Raw genomic sequence first — 24,366 nt, 5'->3', positions numbered from 1 at the left:
TGGTCAAAATACTAAATCCTGATTGTCTGGCCAGAAGCCAAAATCCACAGCTATGCTCTATGGTATGAGAATACTTTAAAAAAATAACTTAAACACCATTTGATTTTTTTTTGGTTGCAAACTATGACCTCATGGTAATAAGAACGCTAACTGAAGGTGTTTAAGTTGGTTTATAGCCATTTGAAATATTTGAACTCCAGGCACAGCTCTAAGCCAATATCATGTCAACTGTGCTAAAAAGCAATAATAGTTTCTCACCTTCTTAAAGATTACTGCTTAAATAATGCACAATAATGACAGGGCTGCAAAAGGTGCCAAAAGAAGGCTGCCAATATGAAGTTAAGGTGAAATTGTGTCTTTTTTGGCAGCTAAGAAATTGACAATTTTTTTTAAAACTTCATAAATTAAGCTACCAGAGTTTTCTAAGCTCAGTAACTTCAGTTTTACTTTTCTCCTTGCATCAGGCAGTATGAAAGAAAAAGCAATATTTAAGAAGAAATGGTTACCAATTGGTTCTGTAACTGCCGTTCTTTGAGATGTGTTGCAGACATCCATTTCACTTCAGTGCGTAAGTGCCTGGGGCCCAGTTAGAGATTTTTCCCTCAATGGTACCTGTTGGGACGATGCAGGAGTCTTCTGCTGCATCGTGCTACTAGGTGACAATATAAAGGGCAGAGCTGCCACCACCCTTCTTCAGTTCCTTTGCACCAGACAGACTCTGATAAAGAGGCAAAGGAGAATGGGTTTTGAAATGGACATGTGCAACACACCTTGAAGAACCAGAGTTATGGAACAGATTAGTAACGGTCTTCAAGTGATTGCACATGTCCATTCCACTTCAGATGACTCAAAAACAGCTTGATCTGCTGGTGGAATTGCAGCCTACCTAAATAAAGACTGAAGGACCACAGGTCCTCCTTGGCATCATCTCTAAACTGTTGAGAGATGACATAATGTGAGGCAAAGGTATGCACTGAGGACCAAGTTTCTACTTTGCAAATGTCCAGAATGGGTACTTGGGCCAGAAAGGCTGTAGAGGCTGCATGTGCCCTCACTGAATACGCTAAGACACTGATCGGAGGGGTTACATTGACCAAGTTGTAGTACAAACTGATATAACAGGAGATCCAGGACAAGATTCTTTGAGCAGAGACTCGACAGCACTTCAGTGTGTGGCAATTGCAGACTGTATAAAGATGACCCAAATGGTTTAGTCCTGTTCAGGTAAAATGCCAATGGTCTCCTAATACCATTCTAGAATGTGTGAAGTTCCTCATCCTTATGAGCATGAGGCTTAGTGAAGAAAGTTGGTTAATAGATAGCCTGATTAATATGGAAGTGAGACACCAATTTGGAAAGGAACCTTGGATGAAGGTGTAGGTACACCTAGTCCTTGAAGAAGGCAGTATACAGAGGTTTAGACACTGGAGCTCATAATTCACCTACTCTCCTGGCTGATATAATGGTCATCAAAAAAGCTACATTCACTGAGAGTTGGAGTAATGAACAAGTGGCTAAACATTCAAAAGGAGAACCCACTAATTTTGTTAACACCAGGTTTAAATCCCAAGCGGGGATGGGGATCCTCCACTTGGGGATACAACCGGCCCAAACCCTTTAGAAATCTGATTGTCATAGGATTGGAGAAAAGTGATCGACAGGTGAAAAGCCGAGATAAGTGCTACATGGACTTCAATGAAACAAATGGCAAGACCGGCCTGTTTCAGATACAACAAATAATCCAACACATGATGGACTAGAGCCCAGAGTAGAGAAACACCTTTTTCCTGGAACCAGACAGGGAACCTTTTCCCCTTAGATCATAGAATATCAGGGTTGGAAGGGACCTCAGGAGGTCATCTAGTCCAACCCCCTGCTCAAAGCAGGACCAATCCCCAATTTTTGCCCCAGATCCCTAAATGGCCCCCTCAAGGATTGAACTCACAACCCTGGGTTTAGTAGGCCAATGCGCAAACCACTGAGCTATCCCTCCCCCCTACAACTAAGTATATTTAGAAGGTTTTCTACTATTTAAAAGTATGTCCTGAACCACCTTTGAATAGATCTCTTCCTGAGGAATCAGCGGTGGCGTATCCAGGCTCTCAGATAGACGGCCTGCAGATTGGAGTAGAGGAGGTGACTGTGGTCCTGAGAGATCAGCTCTGGATCCAGTAGTAGTGTCAATGGAACTCTGACTGAAAGGGTCAGCAGAGTGGAAAACCAATATTGCTGAGGCCACGCTGGAACTATGAGCATGACTTGAACATGGTACTGCCTGATTTTCAACACTAGGGAGGAATGGGACTGGAGGAAATGAGTACAGGAGCTTGACTATCAGGGTAATAGGAAAGCATCCATCACAGACCCTGGGCTGTGATCTGCTCAGGAACAAATGTGAGGACACTTCTCACACAGACTTGTTCACAGCAAAAATCAACAGGGAGTCCCCCACTGCTAAAAATGAATCTGGGAACATCTGGTTAGAGCAACCATTTGTGGTGACTGGTGAAGGATTTGCTTAACTTGTCTGCCAGACTGTTCTGCACACTCTGAAGGTGAGAAGCTTTGTAGTGGATTGACCTGGCGATGAAAAACAGCCTCATTACCTCCTGTCACAGCAGAGCTGACCAGGCCCCACCTTGTCTGTTCAGAGAACATGGCTGTTGTCTTGTCTGTAAGCGCAACCAAATTTCTTGCCTTGATATAGAGAAGGAAAGCTTGACAAGGTAGCCAGATGGCTCTGTTCTCGGACATTTACATTAAGAGTCACAGCGTGGGCAGACCATAAACTTGGTGCTTGCAGGGATTCCTTGTGCGCCACCCCCTCTACCCCAACCAAGGGTAGAAGCATCTGTGACTAGAATGAAAGTTGGCTGACCAGGAGCAAATGGAAAACCTACTGGAAAGTTCTGTCCACCAACCCAGAGAGGCCAAGATTTGTGCTCGTAATCAAACTAACATGCCTAAAGGATGAGTAATTGTTGTGTACATCACTAGCCACCCTTGCAGTTTTCTGACATGGAGACTGGCATGTCGAACCATTAAGTGAGAGGGGTCATATGCCCTAGAAGCCTGAGGCAATTATGAACTATTGTGGTAGTTCAATTGGCCCTTAGGCTCAGTCAAAACAGAAAGAATACTTCTGATAGATGTAGATATGCTTGGTACCTGTTCCGAATGGGAAGGTCCAAGGGTGGCAACAGGGCTGCCTTCATCAGCAGAAAGTTAAGCCTAGCCTCCCTGTCATTTTTGGTTTTAGGCTTAAAGTCTTTGCAAATTAGACATCAATTGCGGATGTGAGTCTCTCCAAGAAACTTCAGGCAACTGGAGTATGAGTCATTCACTGGCATCAGTGTCTTGCAGAAGTGGCAAACCTTGAATACTGACGACTGAGCTGTCGGTACCTAGTAACTGGAACCAAGGTTTTCAAAAAAACACTTAAAAGAAAACTTCTCTAACACTTTAACTACTAAGCCAGTACAAGCAGGTATGAACTATATACCAATAGAAGGAAATTTGTGATAGCAAGACAAGATGCTCCACAACGGTCTTGGGTGAAAAGAAGTAAATGAGGTTGGCGGTGGTTCCACCCTTTATATCAGGGGCTCTCAACCTTTTTCTTTCTGATGCCCCCCACCAACATGCTATAAAAGCTCCATGGACCAGCTATGCCACAACCATGGTTTTTCTGCATATAAAAGCCAGGGCCGGTGTTAGGAGGTAGCAAGGAGGGCAATTGCCCGGGGTCCCACGCCACAGGGGGCAGCACAATGCTAAGTTGCTCAGGCTTCGGCTTCAGCCCCGGTGGTGGGGCTCAGGGCCCCAGACTTCAGTACCACGCAGTGGGGCTTTGTCTTTCTGCCCTGAGCCCTAGTGAGTCTGACACCAGCCATACTTGGCAGACCCCCTGAAAGCTGCTTGCAGCCCCCCAGGGGGCCCCAGACCCCTGGTTGAGAACCGCTGCTTTATATCATTGCGCAGCAGCATGAAGCTTCCTGGGGCGTATGTGCTGCCCCAACGGGTACTGGTGAGGGAAAAATCTCCGACAACTGTGCACTGGATGTGCACACACCTGAAGTAGAATGGACATGCTATCGCTCAAAGAAGAACCTGATTTAACAAATAGACTATCCCTGAATGATATCTTGAGATAAAGCTTTCAAATATGTGGTCTAAAAACAAGATCTGCCTGATCAGACAAAGTCAAAAGGGTTGTCATGTTTACCGCAGATGTGTAAGCATATCATCTACACTCTATTAACAAAGAAGAAATACCCATGTTTGCTGAAGTGCATTCTTCACTTGGTGCTAAAGTCACTTTCCCTTTGACATTTTATGCTGTTCCTGGAATGCTACACAAAATTTGACTAAAATTAAATTGCTGAATAGATTAGAAAATAGTGAAACTAAAGAAATCCTTAGATTTGATTTAAATTTAGTTAAAGTGCCTAACTTTTGAAAGAGAGCTCCATAAATGAAGTGGAATATAAACACGTATCCTGGCCACAAATTATATAGTCTAAAAACATGAGAAAGTGTCAATCCTCAGAAGCAGAAGCAAAAGGCATGCCAAAGGAGAACAGGAGTTTTAAAATATGTGAATAGGATTTCAGGGCCCTCGACATCAGCAAAAACTATGCTTTTCTGAAAGCCAATGAAGCTCCAAGACTAAACAAATTTCAAAACAGGGAAGGAAACAAAAATATTTAAGAGAACTGCAAGTGGGACAGGATAATTAACAACTTAGCCTCATAATCTTTCACCTTAAGAAAGAGCCAATGTCCAGCCTCTATATCAGAAAGGCAAGTCTTGCCACTCAGAGCCATAAAAGAGTGCACAGAAACGGACAAATTTGTCTTGATGTTGTCTTCACATAGCACAAGAAATATTTTGCAGGAAAATATGTAAACAACAGAATATAGGTGTCAGGAGAGATGCTGAGAGAGTTTGGAGACATGAGTTTGAAGCAATAAATCACTCATGCGGAGATGTGAAAATATGTACGTATCAAAGAATCGCAGGACTGGAAGAGACCATGAGAGGTCATCTAGTCCAGCCCCCTGTACTCATGGAAGGGCTCTGTATTATCTAGACCATTCCTAACAGTTGTTTGTCTAACCTGCTCTTAAAAATCTCTAATGATGGAGATTCCACAACCTCCCTAGGCAATTTATTCCAGTGCTTAAGTACCCTGACAGTTAAGAAGCTTTTCCTAATGTCCTACCTAAACTGCCTTTGCTACAATTTGAACCCAATTACTTCTTGTCCTATTCTCAGAGGTTAAGGAGAACAATTTTTTAAAATGTACTTGAAAACTGTTATGTTCCCCCTGCGTCTTCTCTTCTGCAGACTAAACAAACCGAATGTTTTCCATTTTCCCTCATAGGTCATTTTTTTTAGACCTTTAATCATTTTTGTTGCTCTTCTCTGGACATTCTCCAATTTGTCCCCATCTTTCCTGATATGTGGCGCCCAGAACTGGACACAATACTCCAGTTGAGGCCGTATCAGCACAGAGGAGAGAGGAACTACTTCTCATGTCTTGTTTACAAAACTCCTGTTAATACATCCCAGAATGTTTCCTTTTTTTGAAGCAGTTACAATGCTGACTCATATATAGCTTGTGATTCACTATAACCCCCAGATCCCTTTCTGCAGTCATTTACCATTTTTTGTGCGCGCAATGGATTGTTCCTTCCCAAGTGGAGTACCTTGCATTGGTCCTTATTGAATTTCATCCTATTTCCTTCAGATCATTTCTCCAGTTTGTCCAGATCATTTTGAATTTTAATCCTGTCCTCCAAAACACTTGCAACCTCTCCCAGCTTGGTATCATTTTAAGAAACCAAAACAATACAGATCTCACCAGGCAAAGAGATCCAGCAGAAACACAACAGGAAAATCAAACCCCGATGCAAAGACACATTTCTAATAGGGCCGAAGGGAGTCTCAGGGCTCCGAGCTGAAGAATGGATTCTGTGAAACAGAGTGTGACGTGGTGCCAGCCCGGCATTGGCCCTGAGAGGGTTAAAACCAGCCTGGAGAGGCTCAGCAGCAGGCAGCCAAAAGAGTGGCTGCAGGGGAAACAGTCAATTAGGGCAGAGGCTGGACCAGCCAATCAGGGCCCAGCTGGCCCATATAAAAGGAAGCCGCAGACCCAGAGCAAGTTAGTCTGCTGCAGGGAGCCCTAGGGAGATGACCGGCTTCCTAGAGAGCTACAGAGGGGCCAGCACCCTGGGAAGAGCAGATGCTAGCAGGGACCGGGGACTAAGGAGAGCTCCTGACCGGCTGCCAGGGCTTGCAGGCTCAAGGCCCTGGGAAAAGGACAAAGGAGCTGGAGCCAGAGGTAGAAGCAGAAGGAACTGAGGCTGCAGGAAGGTGGCCCAGGGAATAGAGACAGTGAGCTGGAAGGAAGAGGCAGCAGGAAGCTGCTGTTTGCAGGGTCTCTATGCTGGGGCCTGGAGTAGTGGGCAGGCCTGCCCCCTCCCCCGCCCTAGCGGCTGAAGGAGCGGCCCGACTGGGGACTGCTAAGATGCTGCGACGAGTGGCTGGACTCTTGCTCGAGGAGTCCCCCGGAAGCGGAGGGGGAGGGGAAGCAGATGGTGACATGGCCGGAGGGCTGTTCCATGGAGCAGGTGCTGAGAGAAAGGAGCTGTAACGGGTCTGCAGGCGGAGGTGGGGACAGGAAAGCCACCACCACCTGAGGGCACACCCACTGGGACTGAGCTAATTCTCGAAACGCCCAACAGGAGGTGCCAGTGTGGTGAGTGACCCCGTGACGCAGAGTATCAGAAAGGTACTTGACGCAGGTACTCTCAATAAGCGATTGCCAAACTAATTTGGATACAAAGCTGAAATGGGGAGGCTCTTCCACAGCCTAGTTCAAATTTTTTTTTTTTTTTTTTTAAGGGACAGCAGGTTATTTTCAAATCCAAACTGAGCAACTTCATTTCACAAGATAAATATCAATTATTTCAATAGTGTCATTTAAACTATCCCAACATTTCTATGGCACCAAGGTGATTCAGTGAGGTTGGCAGCTGAGTGCATGCTGCCAACACAAGCAGCATTGAGAAAGTTCATATCACACCCATGACTAAAAGGAGCAGCAGGAGAGCCCATAAAATTAGGAGTGGATGTAACAAACTATCCACAAAGTGGTTAAAGAAGCTCACAGAAAGGCAAGGGGTAGGGAGACAAGCAAACAGCACAGAGTACCTGGATCTTAACAAGGAGGACAATGTTCAAGCCAAAAGGTGCAAATCTACCTTAGTGGTCATTTAAGGGTATGTCAACACTTAAAACGCTACAGCAGCACAGCTGCATTGCTGTAATACTTCAGAGTAGACCCTCACTACAGTGACGGGTCCGGTTTGCCCATCACTGCAGTTAATCCACCTCCCCAAGAGGTGTCAGCTAGGTTGACAGAAGAATTCTTCTTTAGACCTAGTGAGGTCTACACCTGGGATTAGGCTGGCTTAACTGCATATCTCAGGGGGGTGGATTTTTTCCAATGTACATTTTCAGTGTTGACCAGCCCTAAGGTTGATTTAACAAAAATGTATAAAATATGCAGGACTGCGTTGAAATGTGGAAGACAGATGCTGTAAGGTGACAGGAGGACTCAATGTAATTTATGAATCAGATTAATCACAAAACATTATTCTAAATGTTAAGAAATTCCCAGGCTGAAGAGCGCCCAAAGAATGCAGATTTTTAGCAGCACTGGGTGCCCAGTAAAAATCCTATAAAAATATGGAAGTGGGCTATCGTGCTAAACTCATCCCACTGGTACAACTATCTTAATAAATTGAATGGAGTTTATGATGTATGTGAATCATATACTGTAAATATTAATGTTAATTATTTAGACTGTCAGCTGTTTGGGGCAGACACATCTTATGGGTTTGGACAGCACCCAGTACAACGGGGCCCTGATAAATGACTTCGGTTCCTAGGTATTACCTCAACACCACCACCATTTATACCCTAAATAGCTTGTCAGTGATTCATGTTAATTTGCATTCCCAGACTGTGCCACACAGAGTGTGTAGTTTTGCTAGGAAAGCCATCACCACCAGCTTTTATTTTTCTTTTGAATATAACTATGTATAATGTGGATGTGTCTAGTGGTTAGATCATGACCTCTGGGCAACGCAGGCCTCGCAGGCAGACAATTATAGTTGGCAACTTCCAGGGGCACCAAAACCACATCCAGGGGGTGCCACATTGCTCAGCTATCTTTGGCTGGTTTTCTTTTTCCCTTTGCTACAACTTTGCCTTTTTATTTGTTTTTTGTCTTGGTTGCTCCGTGGCAGGAGGCAGGGCAGCACTAAAAGTGTTTTTCCAGCAGATTACCCTCCCCTCTGGCTTATTCCACTGGCTCATCATGGACTTCTCAGGCTAATCAACTTATCAGTGACCCAGGGATAATGTCTACCTCAGAAGAGCGAGGAAGTCTGATTGCTGTCTAAAGCAGTTTGACCTTCAGATGAAAGGCATCATAAGTGCCAAATACATATATATTTAAAAAGTAGTCAAAATAGTAACACACACACACACACACACACACACACACTTCTACTTATAAAACCAATTAAAATGCAAAGACAAATCATTGAATTTCAAGAACATTTCAACATCATTTTGTTTTATAAAGGTTAAACTTGTTTTAAATGAGCAAGATTGTTATAAGTATTCATTTTAAAACAGAACAATTCAATTTTGCTTTTTACTTAGAGTACCCCTCAGGCTAGCAGCACTAGTATTAGTTATCCTTTACATCACTGCAGCACATCTACACTAAGAGTTCGCACAGGTGGTGCAACTAGCTCTAATCTGTGCACAAAAAACCTCAGTGTAGACAAACCCCAAGGATCTCAACCTTGAAAGAGTAATTCATGACTGAAGTTCTCAATACAGAGTTGATGGCAATGGACTCAGAAAACAATGGTTACTCACCTTCTTGTAAGTGTTGTTCTTTTGAGATGGGTTGTTCACATCCATTCCAATCAGGTGTGCGCACGCTGCGTGCACGGTGGTCTTTTCCCCTTAGCAGCTCCTGTCAGGAGCCCCCTGGAGTGGCACCCTCATGGCGCTCAATATATGACCCTGCCAACCCAACCCCACTTTGGTTCCTTCTTTTCGGCTACTCCGACAGAGGGTATTGGAATGGATGTGAACACCACATCTCTAAGAACAACAGTTACAAGAAGGTAACAGTCTTTTCTTCTTCGAGTGATTGTTCACGTCGATTCCAACTGAGTAACTCCCAAGCTTTCCTACAGGGGTGGGGTCGGAGTTAAGGAATCACTGACTGGAGCACTGCTCTACAGAGAGCTGCGTCATCTCTAGCATGCTGGGTGATGGCACAGTGGGTGGCAAATGTATGCACCGAGGACCAGGTCGCCTCTCTGCAGATCTCCTGCATGGGCACCTGGGCCAGGAAAGCGGTGGATGAGGCCTGAGCCCTTGTCGAGTGGGCCATACCAGCCAGGGCTGGGACCTTGGCGAGGTCATAGCTGGTACTGATGCAGTCTGTAATCCAGGAAGAGATGCGTTGTGAGGAAACCGGAAGCCCTTTCATCCGGTCTGCCACCACTACAAACAGCTGGTTTCACTTCCTGAAAGGCTTTGTGCACTCAAATGTAGAATGCTAGCACTCTCCCCACATCTAATGAGTGAAACCTCTACTCCTATACATTGGCATATGGCTTGGGATAGGAAACTGGTAGAAAAATGTCCTGGCTGAGGTGGAATTGGGATACCACCTTGGGCAGGAAAGCTGGGTGTGGTCTTAGCTGTACCTTATCCTTGTGGAAGACAGAGTGGGGGGGTTGGGGGTTAGTGCTTTTAACTCTGACATCCTCCTGGCCGATGTGATAGCAACCGGAAAGGCCACCTTCCACAAGAGATACAGAAGGGAACATATAGCCAGTGGCTCGAATGGGGCTACCATTAGTCTAGCTAGGACCAGGTTGTGACAGGGGAACACCCTACACCCCCATCTTCATCCTTGTAAAATGATTGTGTAGTATCCAATGCAAAGTTTGTCATGTCGGGTGTCATGATGCACTGAGCATTGTTGTTACATTAGTGATATAGTAATGTTATAGGTCATAATATGTATGTAGTTATGAGGCTGAAAATGTATCCTCATGGCTTAAAATAAGCCAAGGCAAAAACTCCCCAAGAGCAGAGAGGCAGTTCACACCTGATCAGGGCAGGAATGGGACAAACCCAGCCCAGTCTCACAGGACCGAAGGACACTTGCCTAGGCACAGCAACAAAAGGATCTGTTGGACTCTCGAGTGAGTCACCCCCAGTTTGGGACTGCGATGAGGTAATGCTTACCTGACTCTGAAGGGGGGGGGCAAAGCCAAGAGGGAGGAAAGAACATGATCAAAGGGAGAAACATTTGCCATGCTCTCTCTTCCACCTCCATCTACAGACACCACACCAAGACTGAAGTGCTGATCAAAGGGGAGAGCCTGGCTGAAGAGCAACCAGCTAGCCTGTGGTGAGAAGCATCTAAGTTTGTAAGGACACTGATAGTGTTAAGATCAACTTTGACTGCATTTCGCTTTTACTTCATTTGTCCAAATCCGACTTGTTATGCTTTGACTTATAATCACTTAAAATCTATCTTTATAATGTTAATAAGTTAATAAATTTGTTTGCTTATTCTACCTGAAGCAGTGTGTTTAGTTTGAAGCATGTCAGAGACTCCCCTTGGGGCAACAAGCCTGGTACATATCAATTTCTTTGTTAAATTGATGAATTGATATAAGCTTGCAGCGTCTTGCGGGCATAACTCGACACTGCAAGACGGAAGTTCCTAGGGTTGTGTTTGGGACAGGAGATATTGGCTAGCGTCATTCGGTTGCAGAATCCAAGGAGCAGCTTACATGCCAGAGGCTATGCGTGAACAGCCCAGGAGTGGGGGTTCTCACAGCAGAACAGGGTAAGGCTGCCTCCCAGAGTCAAGGATTGGCGTGACCTAGAAGATCACTGGTTCAGATACCACCAGAGGGGAACACCACACAGGTTGAGGTCCCAAGTTGGTACCTGTGGGCAGGACTGTGGGTGTAGCTGTTCCATGCCCTTAAGGAAACTGCCAACCCTATGGTGGGCCAAGACTGAAAGCCCCATCTCTCCCGGTTGGAACGCTGAGATGGCCACGAGGTGTACCCTGATGGATGATCCAGCCAGGCCTTGCCGCTTCAGGTGCTGTAGACAGTCCAAGATGAATGGTATAGATGCCTGAAGTAGGGATATGTGACTGCGATCGCACCAGCACAAGAACTTTTTCCATTTGGCCAGGTAGGTGGCGCTGGTGGAAGGTTTCCTGTTCCCAAGTAGCACCTCCCTCACTCATTCCATGCATTGGAGCTCCCTTGCATTTAACCATGAAGCTTCCAGGCCTTCAGAGGGAGGTCTGGGTGAAGCAGGAGGCCGGGGTCCTGTGTAATCAGATCAGGGAGGAGCGACAGCACGATCGGGGCGCCCACTGACAGCTCCAGAAGCGTGGCGTACCAATGTTGGCGTGGCCACACAGGAGCCAGCAGAATTACCTCTGCCTTGTCCCTGCGGATCTTGAGGAGAACCTTGTGGACGAGTGGTATCGGAGGGAAGGCATACAGTAATCTGTTCCCCCAGTGCTTTGTGAATGCGTCCAAGATAGATCCCAGACTGTGCTTTTGGAAGAAAAAAAAATGTTGGAAACTTCTTGTTGCTCCTAGTGGTGAACAGGTCTACCTGGGGAAACCCCCACCTTTGGAAGATGGAATGTATGACCTCCATCCAGATGGACCACTCGTGACTGCGGAATGACCTTGTGAGGTGGTCTACAAGCTCGTTGTGTGCTCCCAGGAGATAAGATTCCTCCAGGTGAATGGAGTGGGCTATACAACGGTGCCAGTCTGGTGAGAAACAGGGCCTCATTGCAGGTTTGCCTCTAGATGGCACCCGTCTAGGCGGTGCTGGAGGCTTCTCTCTAACAGAAAGAGGCTGAGGTGCAGTACTTTCTATCAGCTCTTTTGCAGCCTCAAAAGTATCTGGGGTGGAGGGGGGTTCCGACTCCTTCACCAAGCAGTGCCGCATCAGAGAGTCGCTGAGTGCCAGACTCAACAGTGTCAACTGGGTCACCGGAGTTGATGGCACGAGATCTCGTTGTTTGGAAGTTGAGTCCTTCCTCTGAGGCAGCAAAGTCTCCCTGGATGGTCTCGCTCTCTGAGGAGAGCGCCCTCTGTCCGCCGCCTTTGGCATTTATGGGGCACCAGGGATGTTGACCGGTGCCAGGGTGCTGTGGTGCCGGGGATCTTCAGTACTGAGGGTCTCTAACACCAGAGTCCTTCCTCTTCTGGTTCGCAGACTGATGCCAGGACGCTTTGAACCGAGCTCAGGCCCAGGACTTGGTGGTCGGGTGCTGCTGGACGGGGGTGCGGGTTCTATTAATAGCTGCTTCAAACGGAAGTCACGTTCTTTCCTAGTCCTGGATTTGAAAGCCTTACAGATCTTACAGCACTCGGACTGATGCACCTCCCCCTAGACACCTCAAGCACAAGTCGTGAGGGTGGCTATTAGGCATAGGCTTCTTGCATACACCATAAGATTTAAATACTTGGGCTTGAGGCATGCCCCAGAGCCCAAGGTGGGGTGAGGGGAGAACAACCCACTCACCAAGACTACCCTAACTACTGAACAATAAACTAACTACAAAACAAAAAAATGTGTAGAACTAAGTAATAGCTAAGGGAACACTTGCAAGCAAGCAAAATGCAATTCCAACGCCTCCATGGATAGTAAGAAGGAACTGAAGGGGGGTCAGGTCGGCAGGGACATATATTGAGCGCCAGGAGGGCGCCACTCCAAGAGGCTCCCTGGCCAACCCGACAGGAGCTGCTAAGGGAAAAAGTTTCTTTCTGCACACCTAGTGCATGCACAACTGATTGGAATCAACGTGATCACTCGAAAAGAATTAATTTACAAAATGAATTAGCTGAACTGATATGTCACCTTAAAAGTGGCATTTTAAAAATGAACCTGATCCATACTAAAATTCAATTCTTTTTTAGTTGTGATTTTTTTCCCCACTGGTCCTGGGCCTTCTTTCCATAGGAAAGAACTGGAAAGAGCACTAAAGAGGAGTCATTGATGCCACATTATCAGAAAAACACTGCCATTAATGCAGGTCACTATTGCATCAGTTAACCGTTGTGTAAATTCAACCAAAAGAATAAGATCCTTGAAAAATTATCCTATTAAAAGAGAAACTGTAAAAACAACACGAATACTGAAGAAGTTTATAAGAATAAGTTTGTGGTATAGATGAAAGTCTAAAATTCAGTAAGACTTATAACTAAGAAAACCAAGAAAGACCATCTCAGCTGCTCCCAATCTCATGTTGGGAGACACCGGGAAAAGCCTTGACAGTTACCCTATGCAACAGACGTAGGGTATGTCTATCAAGTCAGCCTATCGAGTGACTTACCAGCATTTTAACAGCTGGTGTTGTATGTGGGCTTTATATCAAGAGCTAGATATTTTCCAAACACACTGAGTATTTGCCGTCATGTGACTAAGTGCACAACAGCAAGTGCTTGACTTTGAAAATCTAGTCCATAATTTCCCCCTTGAGCTATGCTTCCTGAAAAGAACCATTTCCATTTATTTTATAAGGAAGTACTAAGAAGTATTGTTTAGAATCACTAGCCCTAAAAAAGAATGACTATGCATGCAAGTCTTAGAGGTGAGAAGGAAATGAGGCATAGATATTCACTGGGGTAATTTGATACCCCCCGAGAACCATGCCTAACATTCATACATGTTTTGAAATATCACCTAGCCAAAAAATGTATTTTGTCTTGCTAATGACCGTACATCACTAAGGAAATACCTGCCTGTGTAACGACAATGTCCCTAAAGGATAATGAAGGTTTCCACAACTAGTACTTCAAAAGCCTACTATGTATAAAAAGGGGGAAAAGGGTATCTAGTACTATGTCTATACGAGTAAATTTACTCCTGTTTAATAGTCCCAAACACATTACCTCTGCTCAGCTAAGATTGAAAATTTTGATCCTGTATACACTATTACTAAATGGATTCAAACCTTACAGAAATCATGCCAGACCCCTCTCTCTTTCCACAGGTCTAGCGTGCCCAGTGGTAGACAACCGTGGATCATGTTAGCACTGACATAACAGAGATACATACTATATAAATAACCAAGATATGTTTTCCTCCTTTCTGTGACTTGTTAGGAGGTCAGAGCTAGCAAATGGAAAAAGCTTTAGGCTGTGAGCCAATTTCATAGCTGATCTAATACTGCTGAAATCAACTGAGTTACACCAGGGATTAATTTGGACCTGAAAGATACTAAAGTAGAATTTCAATATTCTGTAGATTGTTTAGTACCACCATAGAAATGCTTTTGATTGCATTAATCTAGATGCTTATTCCCATCTATGAAGTTTATTATGGCTTTTCTATTTTTGTATTTTTCTTCCCTATTGCCAACATTCTCTTTCAACCCTAAGTAAAATTACATTTGGAGACTAATCTGGGTCCATTACTGATAAGTGTTTTCGAAGAATTAACGAAGTATAATACTCTGGTCAGTTAAGGGAGACAAAGAGGGTGGTAATGATCTAATCACTGGCCTGGAAGAGACTGATCTTTCTTTCTACAAAATGACATATCAGGGCTGCCAGGGGGCCATTGTGGGCAGAGAGAACTAATGACTTACAAGGTATCAGGTGCTTGGTCTTTTTTTTTTTTTTAAAAAGGTTCTGGTTGCTATATTGCCTATTTTATTCTGGAAGGCTCCTGAAATGTAACCGAGATCAAGATACACCATAAGGCTGAGAAACTAGAAGAATCTGTATACCTAAGTACCAAAATAGCCTCTCCACTGCCAGAACCAGCTTTCAGACTCAAGCCTCTCACCATCCGTCTCCCTCATTCCCATATTCCACCTGTAGTTTGACTCTTAACACAACATCTCATGCCTTTTTTTTTTTTTAAAAAAACACCAGTGTAGACAGTGGACTAGACTGTTCTATACTTCCACTAGGGTTTTTACTATTGTATTTCATTTGATGTGGAAGGTGCTCAGATACTACAGTGATGGGCAGCAACACAGATCTCCTGATACATCCAGGTTATTAAAATCAAAAGAAAATCAATATATCAGTAAGCGGTACCACTTTACATCCAATGCAAAGAAAAAAGGATACTTTTAAATAGCACCTGCTCTGAATGGTCTGTTTAGAGCCATGCAACAGACCCAGAAATGTTAAGAAGGTTATGACAATCACAGTGCTAATGGGTTAGTGTTCCTATGAAAACACTGGCTTCCTTTAGAAAAGACTGGAATGAAGAACTCATATATACACTACTAGTTTTACTTTGCTGAAATGGAAACTTTCAGAGTAAGGTAACTTGTTGGGTTCACTGGAGCAGTAAAGGAGCCTGCATTTAATCAACTCAGAGCACCACCATGTGTCCCTACAGCAAAAGAAAAGTCAGAGAGGGTAAGAAGTGATTTATGAAAGTGACAATGCATGGAAAAACCTGCTTAATGTAAGAGGCTTGTATAACATATGTACTTTATACTCCTGATGCCTCTGTACAATCTTTAAATCGATCGAGAAAAGTAATTAAATTAATACAACATGGCTGACCACTTACCAACATGAACTATGTGGAGCACTATTCACCGGCTCTCCATGGACTGCGCTGGCTTCTGATTTGCTTTATAATTCTGTTCAAGGTGGTGACCAATCTAAAGCCATATCATTTGGGTCTTTGGTTCTTTAAAGTATACCTCTCTCTTCTTAGACACTAAGAACATAAGAGTGGCCATACTGGGTCAGACCAAAGGTCCATCTAGCCCAGTATCCTATCTTCCGACAGCGGCCAATCCCAAGTGCCCCAGGGGGAATGAACAGAACAGGTAATAGCGTGATCCATCCCGTCGCGCATTCCCAGCTTCTGGCAAACAGACGGTAGGGACATCATCCCTGCCCATCCTGTCTAACAGCCATTGATGGACCTAGCCTCAATGAATTTATCTAGTTTATTTTTTTTTAACCCTGTTATGGTCTTGACCTTCACATCCCCTGGCAAGGAGTTCCATAGGTTGACTGTGCATTGCCTGACAAAGTAAAGAAGTTACAAAGTACATAAACAAATTTTAAATTCCTGTGGAGATTTTATTATCCACCTACTTTCTTCTTCTTCGCCTTGTCCCATCAGTCAGGGTCAGCAGCTCTTGTTAGTCTCCTAGCACACTTGTCAAATGTGTCTTCAAAGACAACCTTCATCATGTCAAACCACCTTTTTCTAGGTCTTCCTTGTGTTCTTTGGCCCATGACTACTAGCTCTTTACTATAGCCAACATATCCCACATTTCATCATTTCACATGACCCAGACATCATAAGAATGGCCATATTGGGTCAGACCAATGGTCTATCTAGCCTAGGAACCTGTCTTCCAACAGTGGCCAGTGCCAGATGCTTCAGAGGGAATGAACAGAACAGAGCAATTATTGAGTGATCCATCTAGTTGTCCAGCCCCAGCTTCTGAACCATCTAGTCAGAGGTTGAGACAAACCCAGAGCAAAGGGTTGCACTCCTGACCATCCTGCCTAATAGCCATCTCAGGTGATACTCCCTCAGCTTTTCCATAATAGGGGTTACTTGCATCATGGCTCATACCAGTTCATTGCATAGTCTATCAGCTCTAGTCTTACCCAGTATCCATCTATGCATTCTCATTTTGGCAGTGTGAAGTAGTAGTTCTCTCTATTCCTCACTGGTTGGCATTCTGACCCTTACTTCATGACTGGTCTAATCATGATCATACACATTTTGCTCTTTAATTTATTTGGTATATTCTTATGGCAGAAAATTCCCATCAACTCTCTCCATTTATGTTAAGTGCTCTTTCTGTGGCTCCTAAACCTGCATCCACATTCCCATCACTACTCAACACTGAAGCAAGATATTTAAATTGTTGCACAGACTACCCCATAAACCATCTTGTTTTACTGGATTCTCATTGCTTCCTCAACGAAGCATGACATGTATTCCATCTTTTGCCAGTTGATTCATAAGCCATTTTCTTCAATTATACCCTGTAATGCTGTTTAAGAAAGGTGACCATTTATATCATTGTTAGGCATAAGGCAGGCTCTGTCCCGAGGCAGAAATGTAACAGCCTGCCTGCCTATATTCGTTCATTGCAACGAAGCAAGCAGCTGTTTTGCCAGGGTTGGAAATGCAATCAGCCAGTGCTATCCCTTAAATTTCCTGGAGGCTCATTTTATAGCCGATAACAGGAATTGGATTGAAATAAAATTCAGTCAGTTTTTGCTTGAGAGAGGATACGGTATGGAAGAATAAAGTGTCTGCTCTGTGAATTCCTACAAAACTGTTTCAATGTTTGAAATAAAACACACTTCTTGATGTGAAAAAAACATTGTTAATGGTGCTATAGATAGTTAATTGATCTCATTCTCTGAGGCAGAAATGTAGCAGCCTGCCTACATAGTAACATTGTTAATGTTCCTATTATTAGTTAACTGTTCCCATTCTCAGTCAATTCCCCCAGGAGCATAAAAACCTGTAAAAGTTTTAAGGCTTCTTTACATTGCCAGAGTAATGTAGAAGAGCCTTATTATAAATGACAGTAAGGAAATCCTCAGCTAAGACGATTATGTGCTCTCTCACTTTTTTCCTGTGCCAAAAGTGGCGCAATGGGGTTAGATTACAGGTCAGAATTTATTTTACTTACCCATTAAAAATAAAAGACTTTGAGGGCAAATAAAACATTTATCAAGCAGTCAATATAATGTTAGGACAATCACAACCAAGCACTTTCTGAAGTACCTAGCCAAGTCCTTTTGAAGTTACCAAAGGGCAAAGGGATGTTCGTCCTTTTGCACGACATGAACGGCCTTCACATCATGCATCAAAAACAGCTACACCAGCTTCTCATGCTAGAGAATTCCCTACAAAACTGCATGCGGATAGGGACAAATTATTTTGCACATTCTGCAATGTTGTTCTCAATCATGACTGACTGACTGTAATTGTGTTTAATTTTCCATAACACACATTTGGAAAAATAAAATATGCAGAATTTTCAAATGTTGTGTACAGAATTTTTTTTTTTTTATGTAGAATTTTTTTTTTTGGGAGCAGAATTCTCCGAGGAGTAAACCAGTCACAGAGCCCTCCATGGTTCTAGGTTCTTTTCTAGTTCATAACATGTCATCAGTGAAAACCATGCTCCATGGAGCCTCTTCCCCTAATTTCTTAGGTCAAGGAGTCCATTACAATCAAATGGAAACGGGTTTAAGGCTGATCCTTGATGCAAACATACCCTCACAGCAAATGACTCCCTGTAGCCACAGCTGCTTCTCACTATTGTTGTGCTACCCTCATGTGTGTCCATGATAGTCTGAACACGTTTCCAGCAGAGAGCATGACTGCAGGCACCACAATAACAATTCGCTAGGAACTCTGTCATAAGTCTGCTCTAAATCCAAAACCACTAAGTGCAATTCCTTGAGTTTCTCCCTATACTTCTCCTACAATATTCAGGTGCAAACACTGCATCCACTGACAACATTCCTGGCATAAACCCAAACTGGTTGTCAGTTCGTCGATGCTCCAGTTCCTCATGAAATCTTTCCTCGATAATTCTTTCCAGCCATTTCCATTGTGCGACTCGTTAACTTGATGGGTCAGTAATTGCTACATTCCTGCACATTTCCTTTACACTTGAAGGTAGATATCAATGTGCTTTTCCCCTACTCAGGCATTTTTCCAGTTGAGAATGAAGCTGAAAAAGTTAACCACCACTCCCTCACGGACTAATACTTTAATGCCTCAAATGGCGAACTGTCAGGTCTTGCTGCTTTCCCACATTTCATCATCTTTAGCACTTCAGCATCATCTCCACCATGGTAATAGGTCTTATGAGGCTGGTGCTTGCTCATACTTCCCCTCAATGGTTTCTTCGCATTTTCTTCACTGAGCAGTTTCTCATAAAAGCATTGCCATGTCCTAATGATCCCACCTTCCTACACCAGTACTTCTCCATTTTCATCTTTGACCCACTTCACAGCTCAAGTGCTCTGTGCTTCTTTGCCTAATCTATATATTTATTTTACCCCTTCCTTCTTTAGTAGTCTTGCATATAAGGCTTTAAATGCCTGACCTTACTTTCCACAGCCACTCTTTTTACTATTTTCTTTACCAGCTTGTATTCTTCGTAACTTTCCACTGTTCTTTTGGTCATTACGTAAACCCTTTTTCCTCCTTCATTACTGCCTCCATTACATAGTTGGCACCAGCACCACATTTCAATGCCATGAAATTACCCTCCTTCTGCTGGCAACAAGCAGCTTGTGCCCTTTCTGTAACATGTTTGGATATTTCTCCCCAAGCCTAGGTGGTATCATCATGGTCAGTCATTGTCCAATCTCCATGGCACCTCTTCCTTAAATCTCAGACTGACTTTCCTATCCACAAGCCTCCACCACTTTAGCCTTTGTTCCGCAGCTCTTTTGCGTGAAAGGCTAGTGGGGAAACAAAAGTCCATTACAAGCAATCTATGCTGCTCCACAATCTTAGCTCCTAGTATCACTTTACAGTCTGACATTTTTTAGATCTCTTCTTGTCAGAAAATAATTGATCTGGAACCTCTTGGCATTGCTCTTGTATGTAATTAAATGTTCCTCCCTCTTTACAATGTATATATTGGCAACAATCAGGCCATGGGGCTCTGGCTGACTAAGATATCCTCACCAGCTTCATTTTTGGTTCCAAAGCCTCATTCTCTGTGACAATCACCGTAGCCCTCACTGTGTTCTCCCTACTTTTGTATTACTTACGTTAATTGGTGAAACAGAGGCACTTACCATCTGACCATTAGCCCATGCTCCATGAAGTTTTTCAGGTTAGGAAGAGTTTGCCTTAGGTCTGGAGTACCCAATCCATGTTGATATCTAAGCTACAAAGAAAGAATTGTTAGAATTAGTAGGGCTTGCTGAGCACTAGACTGTATTTCAAAGGTGGGAGAATAAAAAGCTGCATAGTAAATTTACTAGCTTTGCAAATTAGAACTGAAGGATAACCAATCAATTCAAAATGGGGAAAAGGGAGAATAATAAATATGCTCTCCTTTAGTTAGGAATATTTTAAATGTAAACTGACTCCCCACAATAATGGGTTAGAAAACCCCTCGATGACTTGGATAAAATAATCAGTTCATCTGATCATTAATCCTTGTTACATACTCGAACTACTTTGTTTTCTGCATACAGCGTGAATGTGCTCTCCTTGTAAAATAGACTGATAAAACACGGGCTGGGGCTTATATTTCAGTAGTGCATTCCTACCTTCGTAGCTTTAAAAAAGCAGATAGTTTGAGAATACCCATGTGTAAACAATGAAAATAATTCTATGCTAAATAGTATGAGATATAATTTTGGTATAGCGTATTAGAAATTACTCCAGCATCAACAGTTTTTGATAGTTAACCCTGTCGGTAATTCCCCCACACGTGCCACTTAAATGACTCCTTGTGATCTATTTATAATCAACAAAATTAGGTAAGGCTATATTGTGTCTATTTCACTGCAGATGCACTACCTACTAGTTCTGTCAAACGTGGCATCACAAACAGAGATACAACGTAGTTTAAAGTAATAAAAAAGGGGGAAAAGCGTGTTTCCTGACAGCTCAACTAAAGATTACTTGATCAAAGTATAACTCACATGTGTGTGTCAACTGATCAAAGAGGCTCACACGGTTACGTGCACTATTTCTTATCAAATTGTGAAATGCTTCAATCCTCTCTCTCTGATAAATGAGAAACTGAAGCATAAACTTAATTTAGCTAGCATAATGTCAGTGACTAGAAAATACTAACTATCCACTTGGAAAATTATTAGTCATCCTGAAACTAAAAATCAGGTTCTTTTAAGATTAGTGCCTTTGGATTATGAAAGACCATTAGAGTCTTAATCAAGTTTGCATTTGTAGAAACTACCTTCAGTTATACAAATTAAGTTGAGTAGTTCATTTGTTAACACACACTCAACTGTTGACAGTGGGGAATTGGGGGAGAGGGAAGGGGAGTTTGAGAGGCTGCAAGAATATTTTAGACAATGAACTCTGAGTGGACAATGCTGGGTAAATCTAAATATGTAACCTACATGCCATAATCCAATTAATCTACTACCTGGGTATCTGGTCTTGAACAGCCTCTATCAGAAGAAAAAATCTGTCACTTCATAACACACTAAATGCCTTATTACACAATAGATACAATATTTTTAAAATTACACCGTTAAGTATTTGTGCTTATTAAACTGTTAAACACTACTCTGCACAGCATTTTGCTATAGCAGTTTCCTAGAAGTTCATACCCAATATTTGTTCCTACATTCTAAACCTTCAGGGAGGCTTCTAGAGTGAAATTTATCCTCCTGCCCTGGATTATACTAGGAAAGACATCCCTAAAATTAAACTTTTAGAACACAATCTGTTGGAATAAGCCAGTCTCAGTCTGATAAATGATGTTTACATTTAATGAACATTGCCATAAGTGGGATTCAAAGTCATATTAAAAAAAACCCTGCATTTCTGAGAAATAACTGCTTTACACCTGCACATAGGCACTGATTCAGTAAGGTATTTAAGCATGCAAGTAAAAGCCTCACTGAGGTCAAAGACATTCCTCACATATTTAAAGTTACACACCTGCTTAAATATCTTGTTGAACTGGGGCGTAAATGAATATACCTTGGGAAACCATGGAGATTGAGTATGCTCAAATCAGCAAATAATTCTTATTTGATAGTTTTCTTTTTTTAAAATACAATTTTTGTTCTTAAAAAAAATCTTGGCACTGAGAATTATTTCTATTGTCATCTGCGCTTAAGAAGGAAAAAATTGCTTTGGAAAAAATAAATTCCAAATACTGGATTGCGTGACAGGAGGCCACTTAATGCAGAGTTTATTATTTCCATATGGACATGAAATTATATACTATGGTGGGCTGTGACGCATACCTTCCACTCCAGTGACAGAACCTGGATTAAAACAACCATACAACGTAAATTACCAAATGATCCGCACTCTCCTGGTAGGATTACACTGGATTTGGCTAAACAAAGAACTATCTTGGAGCAAAGGAAAACATTAAACTAAAAAAAAATGCTAATGACATTACATTTGGACCTTACTATCACAGCCAAATGTTTGCAAAATACCCAAATTTTTAAGTCACTCTTAAATTCTAAGGTTTCATAACATAAAAAGGACAGGATTAAGGGATTTTTTCCCTTTAAGGCAGGCATGCACCCATTTTGAATAGTCAGGATCAGAAGACTGTAGATAAGAAAGACTCTCCAAAATTAAATATGGACAACAGCACTCTTTCTAACTCAATTTTATATCAGGTTAATTCATAAATGCCACGGAACAGTCTTCCAGTTGGACCCATGTTAAAAATTTGGCCTTTTCTTATGCAGATATGCTGTACTGCAAACTCCATGCGGGATTAATATCTGCCATACTACAGTACAGAGCCTTAGCAAGACATCTGATGGAGCAAATTTCATTATTTCTAGTGTAGTTCAATATGTAGACTCTTTTACCCTTAGATATTTATGGTCAATATTGCAGAAGATTAACTGAAGTTACATCTGGCAAGTGTCACTATACTTGTGGACTTTCAATCCTACTTAAATTTCTTTAGTTAGGAATACCATCAGAAGTATAGCTTGCATAATTGCTTTTACCATCTTGCAGAAGGTATGCAATGACCACATGGCTGCTTTGAAACTATGGTATCTATTAGAATCATGTTATTTCTTTGTATCTACATATATAACTTCTGTCAGTGGTTTAGGAGTATTAAAAATATAAATTAAATATTTGTGACCTATAAGAATAACTATAGGAATCATTTGCTGATTTTAAAACCAATTTGAACTTGTGGGACCCTATACATTGTAACAAAATTTGACACAGTCAGCTCTTTATCTTTAGGAAGTGGTACACTGCTTGAAATAAGCATGCAGCAGAAAACAGGTCTTGCTAGAACAAGTCTTCCTTTCTAGTCCATCTGAATAATTCATGGTCTTTGAAATGTGTTAAGGTAAATATGAAGTATAGCTGTTAAATATTATTTTGGCTACTTTAGGTTTTGTGATAACTCAAGCATTAACTCCTGGCAAGAATTCTTCTAGATGTCATTATTTAAAAAGTTGGCCTCAGTGAAGGATTCAGTGCGTCCTTTTACATTCCAAGATATACCAGAACAATTTTTTCATCTTTTATATATCTCCCTTCCTGTAGATTTCCTCTTGCAGTTTTTACAACCTCATAATTTGCATGTGGCCCAGGATGCAAACAGGCCTACATTGTGAGGCATACACAAATGGCCAGACAGGGATAGGGGTCTTTCCTCCTGCCTGAATGGAACATTTCCAAGGAATGTCACCTTCTGGTGACCTGCCCTAACTCCAACACCTAATTTTCGGTATAGATATGTAACTATTTCAATGCAAGGACAAAGGACATACAAGAGGGAATAAAAAGGAAAAATCTAACAAACATCTTAGATTTCGGTATACTACAGCAAGTAGTATTGGGAATAAATGGGAAGAACTAGAAATGGTCTGAAATAAAACAGGATGCAATTCAATAAAGGACTAATGCACAGTACCACACTTACGAAGGAATAATCAACTGCATAAATACAAAATGGGAAATTACTTCCTAGGAGGATTTACTGCAGAAAAAAGATCGGCGGGGGGGGGGGGGGGGCTTAGGGATGGGAGGGGCGGTTTAGAGGATTAAAAACAAAGCATCAGTCAACAATGTAACACTGATGCAAAAAAAGCGAACTTCATTCTGGGATGTATTCGCAGCAGCATTCTGAACAAGACATACGTAGAAATTCCTCCACTCTACTCAGAACTGATTAGGCCTCAGCTGAAGGGGTTGTGTCCAGTTCTAGGCACCACACTTCGGGAAAGATGTGGACAAACTGGAGAAAGTCCAGAGGAGAGCAACTAAAATGATTAAAGAGCTAGAAAACATGACCTCTGAGGAAAAACTGAAAAACTGGGTTTGTTTATTCTGGATAAAAGACTGAGGGGGGACAACAGTCTTCAAGAACATAAAAGGTTGTTCCAAAGGGGAGGATGATAAATTGTTCCCCTTAACCACTGAAAACAAGAGAAGTAGTAATGGTCTTTAATTGCTGCAAGGGTGATTTAGATTAGACATTAGAAAAACTTCCCAATTGTCAGGGTATTTAAGCACTAGAAAAAGTTA

The 24,366-nt window shown here is 42.5% G+C and overlaps 1 protein-coding gene across 1 annotated transcript in view; it reads right to left on the bottom strand.

The window, feature by feature from the left end:
• The window catches only part of UVRAG (UV radiation resistance associated), a 166,408-nt gene that overhangs the window by 8,175 nt on the left and 133,867 nt on the right, over positions 1-24,366 (bottom strand). The window contains exon 14 of the mRNA XM_077841751.1: positions 19,935-20,026. Coding sequence (XP_077697877.1) covers positions 19,935-20,026 — 92 coding nt within the window. The remainder of the gene's footprint in view (positions 1-19,934; positions 20,027-24,366) is intronic.

The sequence above is a fragment of the Eretmochelys imbricata genome, chromosome 1 (genome assembly GCF_965152235.1).
Source record: "Eretmochelys imbricata isolate rEreImb1 chromosome 1, rEreImb1.hap1, whole genome shotgun sequence".
Taxonomy (NCBI): Eukaryota; Metazoa; Chordata; order Testudines; family Cheloniidae; genus Eretmochelys; species Eretmochelys imbricata.
This window is presented reverse-complemented; position numbering and strand designations above follow the sequence as displayed.